Below are 13,932 nucleotides of genomic sequence, written 5' to 3' on the forward strand. Positions count from 1 at the left end.
TAGGTACCGAGATGAGATCCTCAGACCCCTTGTGAGACCATATGCTGGTGCGGTTGGCCCTGGGTTCCTCCTAATGCAAGACAATGCTAGACCTCATGTGGCTGGAGTGTGTCAGCAGTTCCTGCAAGAGGAAGGCATTAATGCTATGGACTGGCCCACCCGTTCCCCAGACCTGAATCCAATTGAGCACATCTGGGACATCAGGTCTCGCTCCATCCACCAACACTGTCCAGGAGTTGGCGGATGCTTTAGTCCAGGTCTGGGAGGAGATCCCTCAGGAGACCATCCACCACCTGATCAGGAGCATGCCCAGGCGTTGTAGGGAGGTCATACAGGCACGTGGAGGCCACACACACTACTGAGCCTCCTTTTAACTTGTTTTAAGGACATTACATCGAAGTTGGATCAGCCTGTAGTGAGGTTTTCCACTTGAATTTTGAGTGTGACTCCAAATCCAGACCTCCATGGGTTGATAAATTTGATTTCCATTGATCATTTTTGTGTGATTTTGTTGTCAGCTCATTCAACTATGTAAAGAAAAAAGTATTTAATAAGAATATTTCATTCATTCAGATCTAGGATGTGTTATTTTAGTTTTTCCCTTTATTTTTTTGAGCAGTGTATGTTCCCTCATCTCAGCCATATGCGTGAATGTTCCAAAATGCTATTACGGGAGAACACCATTCTCAAACTCGCACCTGATGCGAGCAGTTTTTATAATTTGTCAGATGGCAGATGGACATACAGCCTAATGGTAGAAACTTAGAAAAAGAGGGAATATCGGATGATGCAACAATAGGATTGTGCCTTACTGCCTTTGGACGTTAGAATAAGAAATGTTGGTTTAAATGGCATATAAATGGCATTTAAATGGTTGGATTTTGGCTGTAGGCTATTAAAAGCAAGGTAAGATTGTTTGAAACCTGGACAACCTATGATATTGCTGGCTAGGCATCACATTTGTAATTATTTTGGTTAATATAAATGTATAATATTAGACTTTCATTCCAATGTTGGGCAAATAGGCCTACTAGAATGCACATTTTACTTTCTTCCAGCCTGTTTGCGGCCTGCCGGCCCGAAGCGGAGGTTTCGTGTGCTGGGAGTTGCTGTGGCATTTGCATTGTCTGTAGGCTATGGCTAGCTATTATGGTATTCTTGAGAATATGGCTGTATCTCCCTGACCTAAACCGAATGCACACTGTAAAATGTGCAATGTATTTCTGCCTCGCGCCGCAAAACTGCCTGTCATGGCGCTGTGCGTGCGCACGTGAAGAGCAGAGTGACAAGATTCATTTTTAGAAGTGATGCGCAAAGGCATAAAAGTTTGTTTAAATTACAGAATGCTGTGATATTTTGGTTAAAAGACTCAAGTCACAGAAAATGAAATTAAACAATATACCACATTACTTCTTACTAGTACTACATGTATTGTTTTAGAAACATTTCAAAGTATGCTCATCTGTTTTTTTGCATTTTGTTGGTGTGATTTTTAGCAACAACAAAAAATATTTAGCTGGTAAAAGAAATCTGAATGGCTGTTAGATTTAGCCAAATGTAGGTAGATTTTGGCATTGTCAGGCTGGGGAACACATGCATTCTTCATTGTATTTTGTTGTGTTGTGTTTAAATGGGGCTGCTGGTGGTGTAATGGAATGTCTAAGTTTATTCAGTAATCAGTTCACAATAACATTCTTTTCTCCAATATATTGTATGCATGTGGTTATCTTGTTCAATTAATAAATTATAATTATTAATAATGTAATGGGTGTTTGTTTACATTAAGATGCAAAAAGGGGTTTGTAATATAGACTGTATTTATCGGTCTCCGAAATAAACCAATTACTTTAAAAGCACTGCAAATGATCTAGATCAATGCTGGCATATCAAAACATTAAAAAAATTCATAAGTTTAATAAAAAAATATGGGACGGTTCAAGTTCAGTTTGGGACAGTTGAAATTGCACTTTGGCACGGTACTGGGTGATGAAAAAAGTTAGTTGCAAACCCTGTAGCCACTGCGTTCCAATGTAGGCGTTTATCAGTGCACAAAGGCAGAGCCACCCAAACCCACTCTGATAGAGGCAGAGCTTACAGCTCTGTTTCGATTTAAACAGGAAGCTACACCACCAACAATCTAGGGAAAAAAGTTCCTAAGCAAAAGCGGAACATCTAGAGGCCTATGGGGCGGCAGGGTAGTCTGTCAGTTTGGGTTAGAGCGTTGGACTAGTAACCGGAAGGTTGCAAGTTCAAACCCCCGAGCTGACAAGGTACAAATCTGCCCCTTCAAATTCTGCCCCTAGTCAGTTAGTGGTTAGAGCGTTGGACTAGTAACCGGAAGGTTGCAAGTTCAAACCCCCGAGCTGACAAGGTACAAATCTGCCCCTTCAAATTCTGCCCCTGAACAGTTAACCCACTGTTCCTCGGTCGTCATTGAAAATAATAATTTGTTCTTAACTGACTTGCCTAGTTAAATAAAGATGTTTAAAAAATGCTCTAAATTGGAGGCTGACTTGGATCTTTATGTTAAGTATTTTGTTTACTTTGCATTAGTTAATCTGTACTTCTTGAAACAATCCAGGAGTACAATGAGTCACTCTTAAATCCCTATTGTTCTTCATGCTCATATAATCTAATCAAAGTGTATTTGTCACGTGCGCTGAATACAACATTTGTAGACCTTAAATGCTTACTTACAGGCTCTAACCAATAGTGCAAAAGGTTAGGTAAATAGGTAAATAAAGAAATAAAAACAACAGTAAAAAGACAGTGAAAAATAACAGTAGCGAGGCTATAAAAGTAGCGAGGCTACATACAGACACCGGTTAGTCAGGCTGATTGAGGTAGTATGTACATGTAGATATGGTTAAAGTAACTATGCATATATATGATGGACAGAGTAGCAGTAGCGTAAAAGAGGGGTTGGTGTAGCTTCCTGTAATGTCTGTGTTGAACAGTATGCTCAGAATGTGGAGGAGTGTGGCCATAAAAAGAGACAATTGTGTAAAGGAATGACAGACTCGCTCCTCTGAAATTGTTCTCCATTAATACGATTTAAGCAGCCTGTCATACCAGACCTGTCTGACATTTAGCTGCTGTGGTGGAGCTCTCAATAGCCCTGTTGGTGCTCTGCTGAGATCAAAGTGGGTGCAGGTGCACTGGAACTAAACAAATAGAGGCGAGGAGGAGATGAGATCAACAGAAAGACTTAGATTATCTTTCATGTCTAGACCTCCGGACTTTTGAAGGGAGACACTCATCCGTTTAGTAGAGTGGAGATCAGCACAGCTTTTACATGGATACCTGGTCCTGAACTAGCACCATTTTGCTCAGTACATTGAATGAGAAAAAACATTATGATCTAATACACTATTTTGCTCAGTGTATAGAAAATTGGGGTCAGGAGCCCACGTGGAGTCACCCGACTGAAAAATAGTTACGATCACGGTGGGAAATGAACACCCGCCAAATGCAGGTAGATTTAGGCATTGTTAGGTAAGACATTTCTATTTCAACAACCAAAACATTTGGGAATAGTAAAAATATAAAATAAAGCCAAAGCCCAGATGTAAAAGTTGGTCGAGTTGGCTAGTTACATCGTTTTGTTGTTTTTCAATATTAGTTGGGTTTGCTTCAAATGTCTGCTGCTACGAAAGAAACGGTGATTCGCATGTCTGACAGAGACGGCGTGCCCCTTTACCATGGTAACGGCCCGCCCCTTAAAGTGGCAGCAGAATTTTTTTGTCTTCCCTAAAACATTTATTCATTAACTTTAAGTAATTTCTTATCATTAAAACAGTTAAATATTATTTTTTTTATCCTAAATGTCAAATGATTTACTCAGCATAGAGCCCTGAACATTTTCCACCATGATTGCTATCACTAGTCGGCTAACACCCGGTTACGCAATCCTGCACTTTAGAGAATGCTGCCCTGTATACAGAGACATGGAATCACTGGTCACTTTAACAATGGAACATCAGTCACTTTAATAATGTTTACATACTGCTTTACCCATTACATATGTATATACTGTATTCTATTCTACTGTATTTTAGTCAATGCTACTCCGACATTGCTCGTCCTAATATTTATATATTTCTTAACATTCTTTTACTTTTAGATTGGTGTGTATTGTTGTGAATTGTTAGATACTACTGCACTGTTGGACCTAGGAACACAAGCATTTTGCTACACCCTTAATAACATCTGCTAAATGTGTGTATGTGTCCAATAAAATTTGATATGTAATAATAAATAAGCCGTTTCACTCAGCATTTTGTGGAAATTGTGATTCCAATTATGTAATACTCATGTGGAAGCTGAGCTGACCCAATGACATTATACTATAAGAGATCTTTATGGCTTAACCCAGATACAATAACATAGCTGTGGTGGAGCAGGCAGCTTGGTTGGAATGTGACATACATTCCCTGGATATGATCGATTAAATATTTTATTTTGAATAATTTTCTACCATGTCAGTTGTCCTGACTTGGCACTGGAAAAAAAAAAAGTACAGAGCCCTGGCGCTAATGTAAAGTAACTGTTGATAAAAAAAAGTTGTATTTCTTATCAAGCAAAATAGTTATTTATCACGATACACATCGCCCAGCTGTAGTACAGATGAATCATTGATAAATCGCACATGAACTGCCCCTTTCAATTTGTGTATTTATTCCTAATTGTCTACGCTTGATATATTTTTGATTACCCAGAGCAGCAAACCAAATTACCCCATGAGGATCATAAAGTCAATCATCAACTTATCTTACCTTGAAGAGGGAGTGACCTGCGTGTTACTGTGTTGTGGGGATTCGGAGGTGGAAGGGGGGCCTTCCTCGCCCTCGCCGTCCTGGGGCAGCTCCTCACATGCCTCTAATTTCTCATCGTCCAGGAGCTCAGTGATCTGCAAGGGAGAGTGAAGGGTCAGGGGACATTTTAGAAGTAGGCTAGGAGGTTTAAGTATCATCATACATGACACCTCTGACAGGACACTGAGTGAGCTATACCATCACAAACTGTGCACCCAGACAACATTATGTAATACAGCGTTAGGGGCTGACCCCAATTAGTCGACTGGTTGATTGTTCGGTCGACCTAGATTTTTTTAGTCGAGCAGTAGCAAATAAAGAAACACAGATACAAATATACACACACACACACACACACACACACACTCAGCAAAAAAAAAAATCAACTACGTTAATTTTCAGTAAACTTAACATGTTGAATCTTATGTTTATACAAATATTTACACAACAGACAAACTGAACAAGTTCCACAAACATGTGACTAACAGAAAATGAATAATGTGTCCCTGAACAAAGGGGGGAGGGGGTGTCAAAATAAAAAGTAACAGTCAGTATCTGGTGTGGCCACCAGCTGCATTAAGTACTGCAGTGCATCTCCTCCTCATGGACTGGACCAGATTTTGCCCCACTCTTCCACCAAGGCACCTGCAAGTTCTCAGACATTTCTGGGGGGGAATGGCCCTCACCCTCCGATCCAACAAGTCCCAGACTTGCTCAATGGGATTGAGATCCAGGCTCTTCGCTGGTCATGGCAGAACACGGATATTCCTGTCTTGCAGGAAATCATGCACAGAACGAGCAGTATGGCTGGTGGCATTGTCAGGCTGGAGGGTCATGTCAGGATGAGCCTGCAGGAAGGGTACCACATGAGGGAGGAGCGTGTCTTCCCTGTAACGCACAGCATTGAGATTTCCTGCAATGACAACAAACTCAGTCCGATGATGCTGTGACACAACGCCCCAGACCATGACGGACCCTCCAGTCAAGGTGGGTTTGTGCCCATAGGCGACGTTGTTGCCGGTGAGGTCTGGTGTGAACCTGCCTTACAACAGGCGTACATACAAGCCCTCAGTTCAGCCTCTCTCTGCCTATTGTAGACAGTCTGAGCACTGATGGAGGGATTGTGCGTTCCTGGTGTAACTCGGGCAGTTGTTGTTGCCATCCTGTACCGCAGGTGTGATGTACAGATCCTGTGCAGGTGTTGTTACACGTGGTCTGCCACTGCGAGGATGATCAGCTGTCCGTCCTGTCTCCCTGTAGCACAGTCTCAGGCGTCTCACAGTACGAACATTGCAATTTATTTCCTTGGCCACATCTGCAGTCCTCATGCCTCCTTGCAGCATGCCTAAGGCACATTCATGCCGATGAGCAGGGACCCTGGGCATCTTTCTTTTGCTGTTTTTCAGAGTCAGTAGAAAGGCCTCTTTCGAGTCCTAAGTTTTCATAACTGTGACCTTAATTGCCTACCGCCTGTAAGCTGTTAACTAGTGATCCCTTCCTGCGCCAATCCCGTTAAGGGGATTGATTTGACAACACCCAGTAAAATAGCAGCGCACCAAATTCAAAAAACAGAAATACTCATAATAATAATTCATAAATCATACAAGTGTTATACACCGGTTTAAAGATTAACTTCTTATTAATCCAGCCACAGTGTCAGATTTCAAAAAGGCTTTACGGTGAAAGTAAACCATGCTATTATCTGAGGATAGCACCCCATCAAACATACACATGGAAATCATAATTCAACCCGCCAGGCACAACACAAAAGTCAGAAATAACATAACTCATGCCTTACCTTTGAAGATCTTCTGTTGGCACTCCAATATATGTCCATTAAACATCACAAGTGGTCCTTTTGAACGATAAATTCACTCGTTAGATATCCAAAATTTCCATTTATTTGGCGCGTATGATTCAGAAAATACACCGGTTCCAACTCCCACAACATGACTACACATTATCTAATTAGTTACCTGTAAACTTGATCCAAACATCTCAAACAACATTCCTAATTCAACTTTAGGTATTTTTAAATGTAAATAAATCGGTAAAATTTAAGATGGAATAAACTGTGTTCAATACCAGAGGAAAACAAAATGGAGCGTGCTTTCAGGTCGCGCGCCTCAACCACAACAGTACACTTTATTCGACCCTCGTTCTGGACAGCCCTACTTCTTCATTTCTCAAAGGATACTCACAGACATCATTCAAACAGTTTTAGAAACTTCTAATATGCATATCCTAGCTTCTGGGCCTGAGTAGCAGGCAGTTTACTTTGGGCACTCTTTTCATCCGGACGTGAAAATACCACCCCCTAGCCTTAAGAAGTAAGTGTCTTAACCGTTCCACAGGTGCATGTTCATTAATTGTTTATGGTTCATTGAACAAGCGTGGGAAACAGTGTTTAATCCCTTTACAATGAAGATCTGTGAAGTTATTTGGATTTTTACCAATTATCTTTGAAAAACAGGGTCCTGAAAAATGGACATTTCTTTTTTTACTGAGTTGTGTGTATGTATGTATGTGTGTATACAGTGGGGCAAAAAAGTATTTAGTCAGCCACCAATTGTGCAAGTTCTCCAACTTAAAAAGATGAGGCCTGTAATTTTCATAATATATATGGAAGCACACACACACAGATTAGTTCACTAAGATGGGTGTACGGGCGTACGCACGCACGCACGCACACACACACACATACATTCAACCTCTTAAAGAACTAATCCATTGTAGAGGACCAGACAAAGCCGATTTATGCTTTATCCAAAAATGTGGTGGGAGGCTCCATATGGAGGGGGTGACAATTGCGGAAAGGCCAAATTGAGCTCAGTACCGCATCGCCATGCACCTCCCATATGTTGTAACAATGCGGAGGGCTCTGTATAGCTCCGCATTGACACAATTGGGGGGCGGTAGATCCTGTATAAACAAACTCACTTCCTTGACAACTCCCCTCACAACAAACAGCTCTGTAATGCGCAAGTATGAATGCCCTGACTTCTGCAGAGCCATGTCATCGTAAATGCAACACGGCCAATGGAGACGTCGGCTTGACCATGCAGCGCCCAAGAAGCTAAATGCACTTCTCTCCATGTGTTCTCTCCCACCAATTTGTGCACATTCATTGTTTCAGAACTTCATTGTGTGAATTGTATGCTTTTGATTTTTAGTCTATCACTTCCCCATTACATATCACCAGTAGTACATTTACTGTTCATTTCTATCATTTCTAATCTACAATGTTTGTTTGGTTATGATAATTTATGTTAATGCATCAATATATTATTCCAGTCTTACCGTTCTCATTGTCGGAGTGGACATTGTTTGTAGAGTGCACAACCTATGCTACACTTGTGAGAAACACGTTTTGGTTTATTTCATACCATTTACAAGTTTAGTCAATTAAAATGTAGTCATTGTCTATTGTTTGGTGCCCTCCTGTCAAGGTTACGTAAGGATGTGCACCTGATTACTCATAGACGTATATAGGCGACCTGGCCTGTGCGCAAATGTAGGCATTTAAATGTGCCCATTTGGGGATCTGATAATTTAATACACCACCACTAATGAGCTGTGGAGCTTGTCAAAGTAATGTTATTTTTTTCATCTCAAACAGCAAGCAAACAAATTCTGTTTTTACATCCATTGAGAATGACAATAGTTCCTCAATGTAGGCCATTTGAAAAACCTTTACAGCGCTCTCCCTTACGATGACCACTCAGCGTGAAAGGGAAAAATGTCAAGCTCTGATCCAGTGGAAACATCATAAAATAGGCCTACCTGATTACTTCTTGTCAGTGCTCGACTTGGACTGAAATAGGTTCCGGTACTCATTTTGGGTGCTGGTCATTTTTTATATTTAAGTGTTGTTTATATTAGGTGCAGGAGCTCCACAATACTTTTTAGCTAATATTCTATAAAGAGGAACGGGAGCTCAAGCAGTAGAACATTTGAGGTGCCGGAACTCAGCTCCGGAGAGCTCCTGCCCAAGTCAAGCACTGCTTCTTATCCTTTGCACAACAAGCCTAAAAATCTAATCTTATTGGTCACATACACGTGATTACCAGATGTTATTGTGGGTGTAGCGAAATGCTTGTGCTTCTAGCTCCGACAGTGCAGTAATATCTAACAAATTACACAACACACACAAATCAAAGTAGAAATTAATTAAGACTATATACAGTTGAAGTCGGAAGTTTACATACACCTTCTGGGCGGCAGGATAGCCTAGTGGTTAGAGCGTTGGACTAGTAACCGGAAGGTTGCGAGTTCAAACCCCCGAGCTGACAAGGTAAGGTCTGTCGTTCTGCCCCTGAACAGGCAGTTAACCCACTGTTCCTAGGCCGTCATTGAAAATAAGAATGTGTTCTTAACTGACTTGCCTGGTTAAATAAAGGTAAAATAAAATAAATTTGCCAAACACATTTAAACTCAGTTTTTCACAATTCCTGACATTTAATCCTAGTAAAAATTCCCGGTCTTAGGTCAGTTAGGATCACCACTATTTTAAGAATGTGAAATGTCAGAATAATAAGAGAGATAAGCTTTTATTTCTTTCATCACATTCCCAGAGGGTCAGAAGTTTACATACAGTCAATTAGTATTTGGTAGCATTGCCTTGAAATTGTTTAACTTGGGTCAAACGTGTCAGGAAGCCTTCCACAAGCTTCCCACAATAAGTTCCCTGAATTTTGACCCATTTCTCTTGACAGAGCTGGTGTAACTGAGTCAGGTTTGTAGGCCTTCTTACTCGCACAAACATGTTCAGTTCTGCCCACAAATCTTCTGTAAGATTGAGGTCAGGGCTTTGTGATGGCCACTCCAATACCTTGACTTTGTTGTCCTTAAGCCATTTTGCCACAACTTTGGAAGTATGCTTGTGGTCATTGTCCACTTGGAAGACCCATTTACGACCAAGCTTTGACTTCCTGACTGATGTCTTGAGATGTTGCTTCAATATATCCACAATTTTCTTGCCTCATGATGCCATCTATTTTGTGAAGTGCACCAGACCCTCATGCAGCAAAGCACCCCCACAACAAATTCACTTCCGGCGCAAAATTCACTTCCGGCGCCGACAGAGATGGCCGCCTCGCTTCGCGTTCCTAGGAAACTATGCAGTTTTTTGTTTTCTTACGTGTTATTTCTTACATTAGTACCCCAGGTCATCTTAGGTTTCATGACATACAGTCGAGAAGAACTACTGAATATAAGATCAGCGTCAACTCACCATCAGTACGACCAAGAATATGTTTTTCGCGACGCGGACCCTGTGTTCTGCCTTACAAACAGGACAACGGAGTGGATCCTATGCAGCGACCCAAAAAAACGACTCCGAAAGAGAGGGAAACGAGGCGGTCTTCTGGTCAGACTCCGGAGACGGGCACAGCGCACACCACTCCCTAGCATTCTTCTTGCCAATGTCCAGTCTCTTGACAACAAGGTTAATGAAATCCGAGCAAGGGTAGCATTCCAGAGGGACATCAGAGACTGTAACGTCCTTTGCTTCACTGAAACATGGCTCACTGGAGAGACTCTATCCGAAGCGGTGCAGCCAACGGGTTTCTCCATTCATCGCGCTGACAGAAACAAACATCTTTTTGGTAAGAAGAGGGGCGGGGGCGTATGCCTCATGGCCAACGTGACATGGTGTGATGAAAGAAACATACAGGAACTCAAATCCTTCTGTTCACCTGATTTAGAATTCCTCACAATCAAATGTAGACCGCATTATCTACCAAGAGAATTCTCTTCGATTATAATCACAGCCGTATATATCCCCCCCCAAGCAGACACATCGATGGCTCTGAACGAACTTTATTTAACTCTCTGCAAACTGGAAACGATTTATCCGGAGGCTGCATTCATTGTAGCTGGGGATTTTAACAAGGCTAATCTGAAAACAAGACTCCCCAAATTTTATCAGCATATTGATTGCGCAACCAGGGGAGGAAAGACCTTGGATCATTGTTACTCTAACTTCCGCGACGCATATAAGGCCCTGCCCCGCCCCCCTTTCGGAAAAGCTGACCACGACTCCATTTTGTTGATCCCTGCCTACAGACAGAAACTAAAACAAGAGGCTCCCACGCTGAGGTCTGTCCAACGCTGCTCCGACCAAGCTGACTCCACACTCCAAGACTGCTTCCATCACGTGGACTGGGAGATGTTTCGTATTGCGTCAGATAACAACATTGACGAATACGCTGATTCGGTGTGCGAGTTCATTAGAACGTGCGTTGAAGATGTCGTTCCCATAGCAACGATTAAAACATTCCCTAACCAGAAACCGTGGATTGATGGCAGCATTCGTGTGAAACTGAAAGCGCGAACCACTGCTTTTAATCAGGGCAAGGTGTCTGGTAACATGACCGAATACAAACAGTGCAGCTATTCCCTCCGCAAGGCTATCAAACAAGCTAAGCGCCAGTACAGAGACAAAGTAGAATCTCAATTCAACGGCTCAGACACAAGAGGCATGTGGCAGGGTCTACAGTCAATCACGGACTACAGGAAGAAATCCAGCCCAGTCACGGACCAGGATGTCTTGCTCCCAGGCAGACTAAATAACTTTTTTGCCCGCTTTGAGGACAATACAGTGCCACTGACACGGCCTGCAACGAAAACATGCGGTCTCTCCTTCACTGCAGCCGAGGTGAGTAAGACATTTAAACGTGTTAACCCTCGCAAGGCTGCAGGCCCAGACGGCATCCCCAGCCGCGCCCTCAGAGCATGCGCAGACCAGCTGGCCGGTGTGTTTACGGACATATTCAATCAATCCCTATACCAGTCTGCTGTTCCCACATGCTTCAAGAGGGCCACCATTGTTCCTGTTCCCAAGAAAGCTAAGGTAACTGAGCTAAACGACTACCGCCCCGTAGCACTCACATCCGTCATCATGAAGTGCTTAGAGAGACTAGTCAAGGACCATATCACCTCCACCCTACCTGACACCCTAGACCCACTCCAATTTGCTTACCGCCCAAATAGGTCCACAGACGATGCAATCTCAACCACACTGCACACTGCCCTAACCCATCTGGACAAGAGGAATACCTATGTGAGAATGCTGTTCATCGACTACAGCTCGGCATTCAACACCATAGTACCCTCCAAGCTCGTCATCAAGCTCGAGACCCTGGGTCTCGACCCCGCCCTGTGCAACTGGGTCCTGGACTTCCTGACGGGCCGCCCCCAGGTGGTGAGGGTAGGCAACAACATCTCCTCCCCGCTGATCCTCAACACTGGGGCCCCACAAGGGTGCGTTCTGAGCCCTCTCCTGTACTCCCTGTTCACCCACGACTGCGTGGCCACGCACGCCTCCAACTCAATCATCAAGTTTGCGGACGACACAACAGTGGTAGGCTTGATTACCAACAACGACGAGACGGCCTACAGGGAGGAGGTGAGGGCCCTCGGAGTGTGGTGTCAGGAAAATAACCTCACACTCAACGTCAACAAAACTAAGGAGATGATTGTGGACTTCAGGAAACAGCAGAGGGAACACCCCCCTATCCACATCGATGGAACAGTAGTGGAGAGGGTAGCAAGTTTTAAGTTCCTCGGCATACACATCACAGACAAACTGAATTGGTCCACTCACACAGACAGCATCGTGAAGAAGGCGCAGCAGCGCCTCTTCAACCTCAGGAGGCTGAAGAAATTCGGCTTGTCACCAAAAGCACTCACAAACTTCTACAGATGCACAATCGAGAGCATCCTGGCGGGCTGTATCACCGCCTGGTATGGCAACTGCACCGCCCTCAACCGTAAGGCTCTCCAGAGGGTAGTGAGGTCTGCACAACGCATCACCGGGTACAAACTACCTGCCCTCCAGGACACCTACACCACCCGATGTCACAGGAAGGCCATAAAGATCATCAAGGACATCAACCACCCGAGCCACTGCCTGTTCACCCCGCTATCATCCAGAAGGCGAGGTCAGTACAGGTGCATCAAAGCTGGGACCGAGAGACTGAAAAACAGCTTCTATCTCAAGGCCATCAGACTGTTAAACAGCCACCACTAACACTGAGTGGCTGCTGCCAACACACTGACACTGACTCAACTCCAGCCACTTTAATAATGGGAATTGATGGGAAATGATGTAAATATATCACTAGCCACTTTAAACAATGCTACCTTATATAATGTTACTTACCCTACATTATTCATCTCATATGCATACGTATATACTGTACTCTATATCATCGACTGTATCCTTATGTAATACATGTATCACTAGCCACTTTAAACTATGCCACTTTGTTTACATACTCATCTCATTTGTACATACTGTACTCGATACCATCTACTGTATCTTGCCTATGCTGCTCTGTACCATCACTCATTCATATATCCTTATGTACATATTCTTTATCCCCTTACACTGTGTACAAGACAGTAGTTTTGGAATTGTTAGTTAGATTACTTGTTATTACTGCATTGTCGGAACTAGAAGCACAAGCATTTCGCTACACTCGCATTAACATCTGCTAACCATGTGTATGTGACAAATAAAATTTGATTTGATTTGATGCTTGCCACCCCGTGCTTCACGATTGGGGTGGTATCCTTCGGCTTGCAAGCATCCCCCTTTTATTCCAAACACAACAATGGTCATTATGGCAGTTCTATTTATGTTTCATCGGACCAGAGGACATTTCTCCAAAAAGTACGATCTTTGTCCCCATGTGCAGTTGCAAACCGTAGTTTTTGTGGAAGTTTTGGAGCAGTGGCTTCTTCCTTGTTGAGCGGCCTTTCAGGTTATGTCGATATAGGACTCCTTTTACTGTGGATATAGATACTTTTGTGCCTGTTTCCTCCAGCATCTTCACAAGGTCATTTGCCGTTGTTCTGGGATTGATTTGCACTTTTTACACCAAAGTACATTCATCTCTAGGAGACAGAACACGTCTCCTTCCTGAGCGGGATGACGGCTGCGTGGTCCCTTGGTGTTTATACTTGCGTACTATTGTTTGTACAGATGAATGTGGACCTTCAGGCGTTTGGAAATTGCTCCCAAGGGTGAACCAGACAGACTCTTGGAGGTCTATAATTTATTTTCTGAGGTCTTGGCTGATATCTTTTGATTTTCCCATGATGTCAAGCAAAG

General features: G+C 43.1%; 1 protein-coding gene across 1 annotated transcript in view; it reads right to left on the reverse strand.

The window, feature by feature from the left end:
• Positions 1 to 13,932, reverse strand: part of LOC139366138 (family with sequence similarity 13 member B) — an 82,628-nt gene that overhangs the window by 24,972 nt on the left and 43,724 nt on the right. The window contains exon 7 of the mRNA XM_071103281.1: positions 4,776 to 4,909. Within this exon, the coding sequence (XP_070959382.1) occupies positions 4,776 to 4,909 (134 nt within the window). The remainder of the gene's footprint in view (positions 1 to 4,775; positions 4,910 to 13,932) is intronic.

Source organism: Oncorhynchus clarkii, chromosome 14 (assembly GCF_045791955.1).
Source record: "Oncorhynchus clarkii lewisi isolate Uvic-CL-2024 chromosome 14, UVic_Ocla_1.0, whole genome shotgun sequence".
Classification (NCBI taxonomy): domain Eukaryota; kingdom Metazoa; phylum Chordata; class Actinopteri; order Salmoniformes; family Salmonidae; genus Oncorhynchus; species Oncorhynchus clarkii.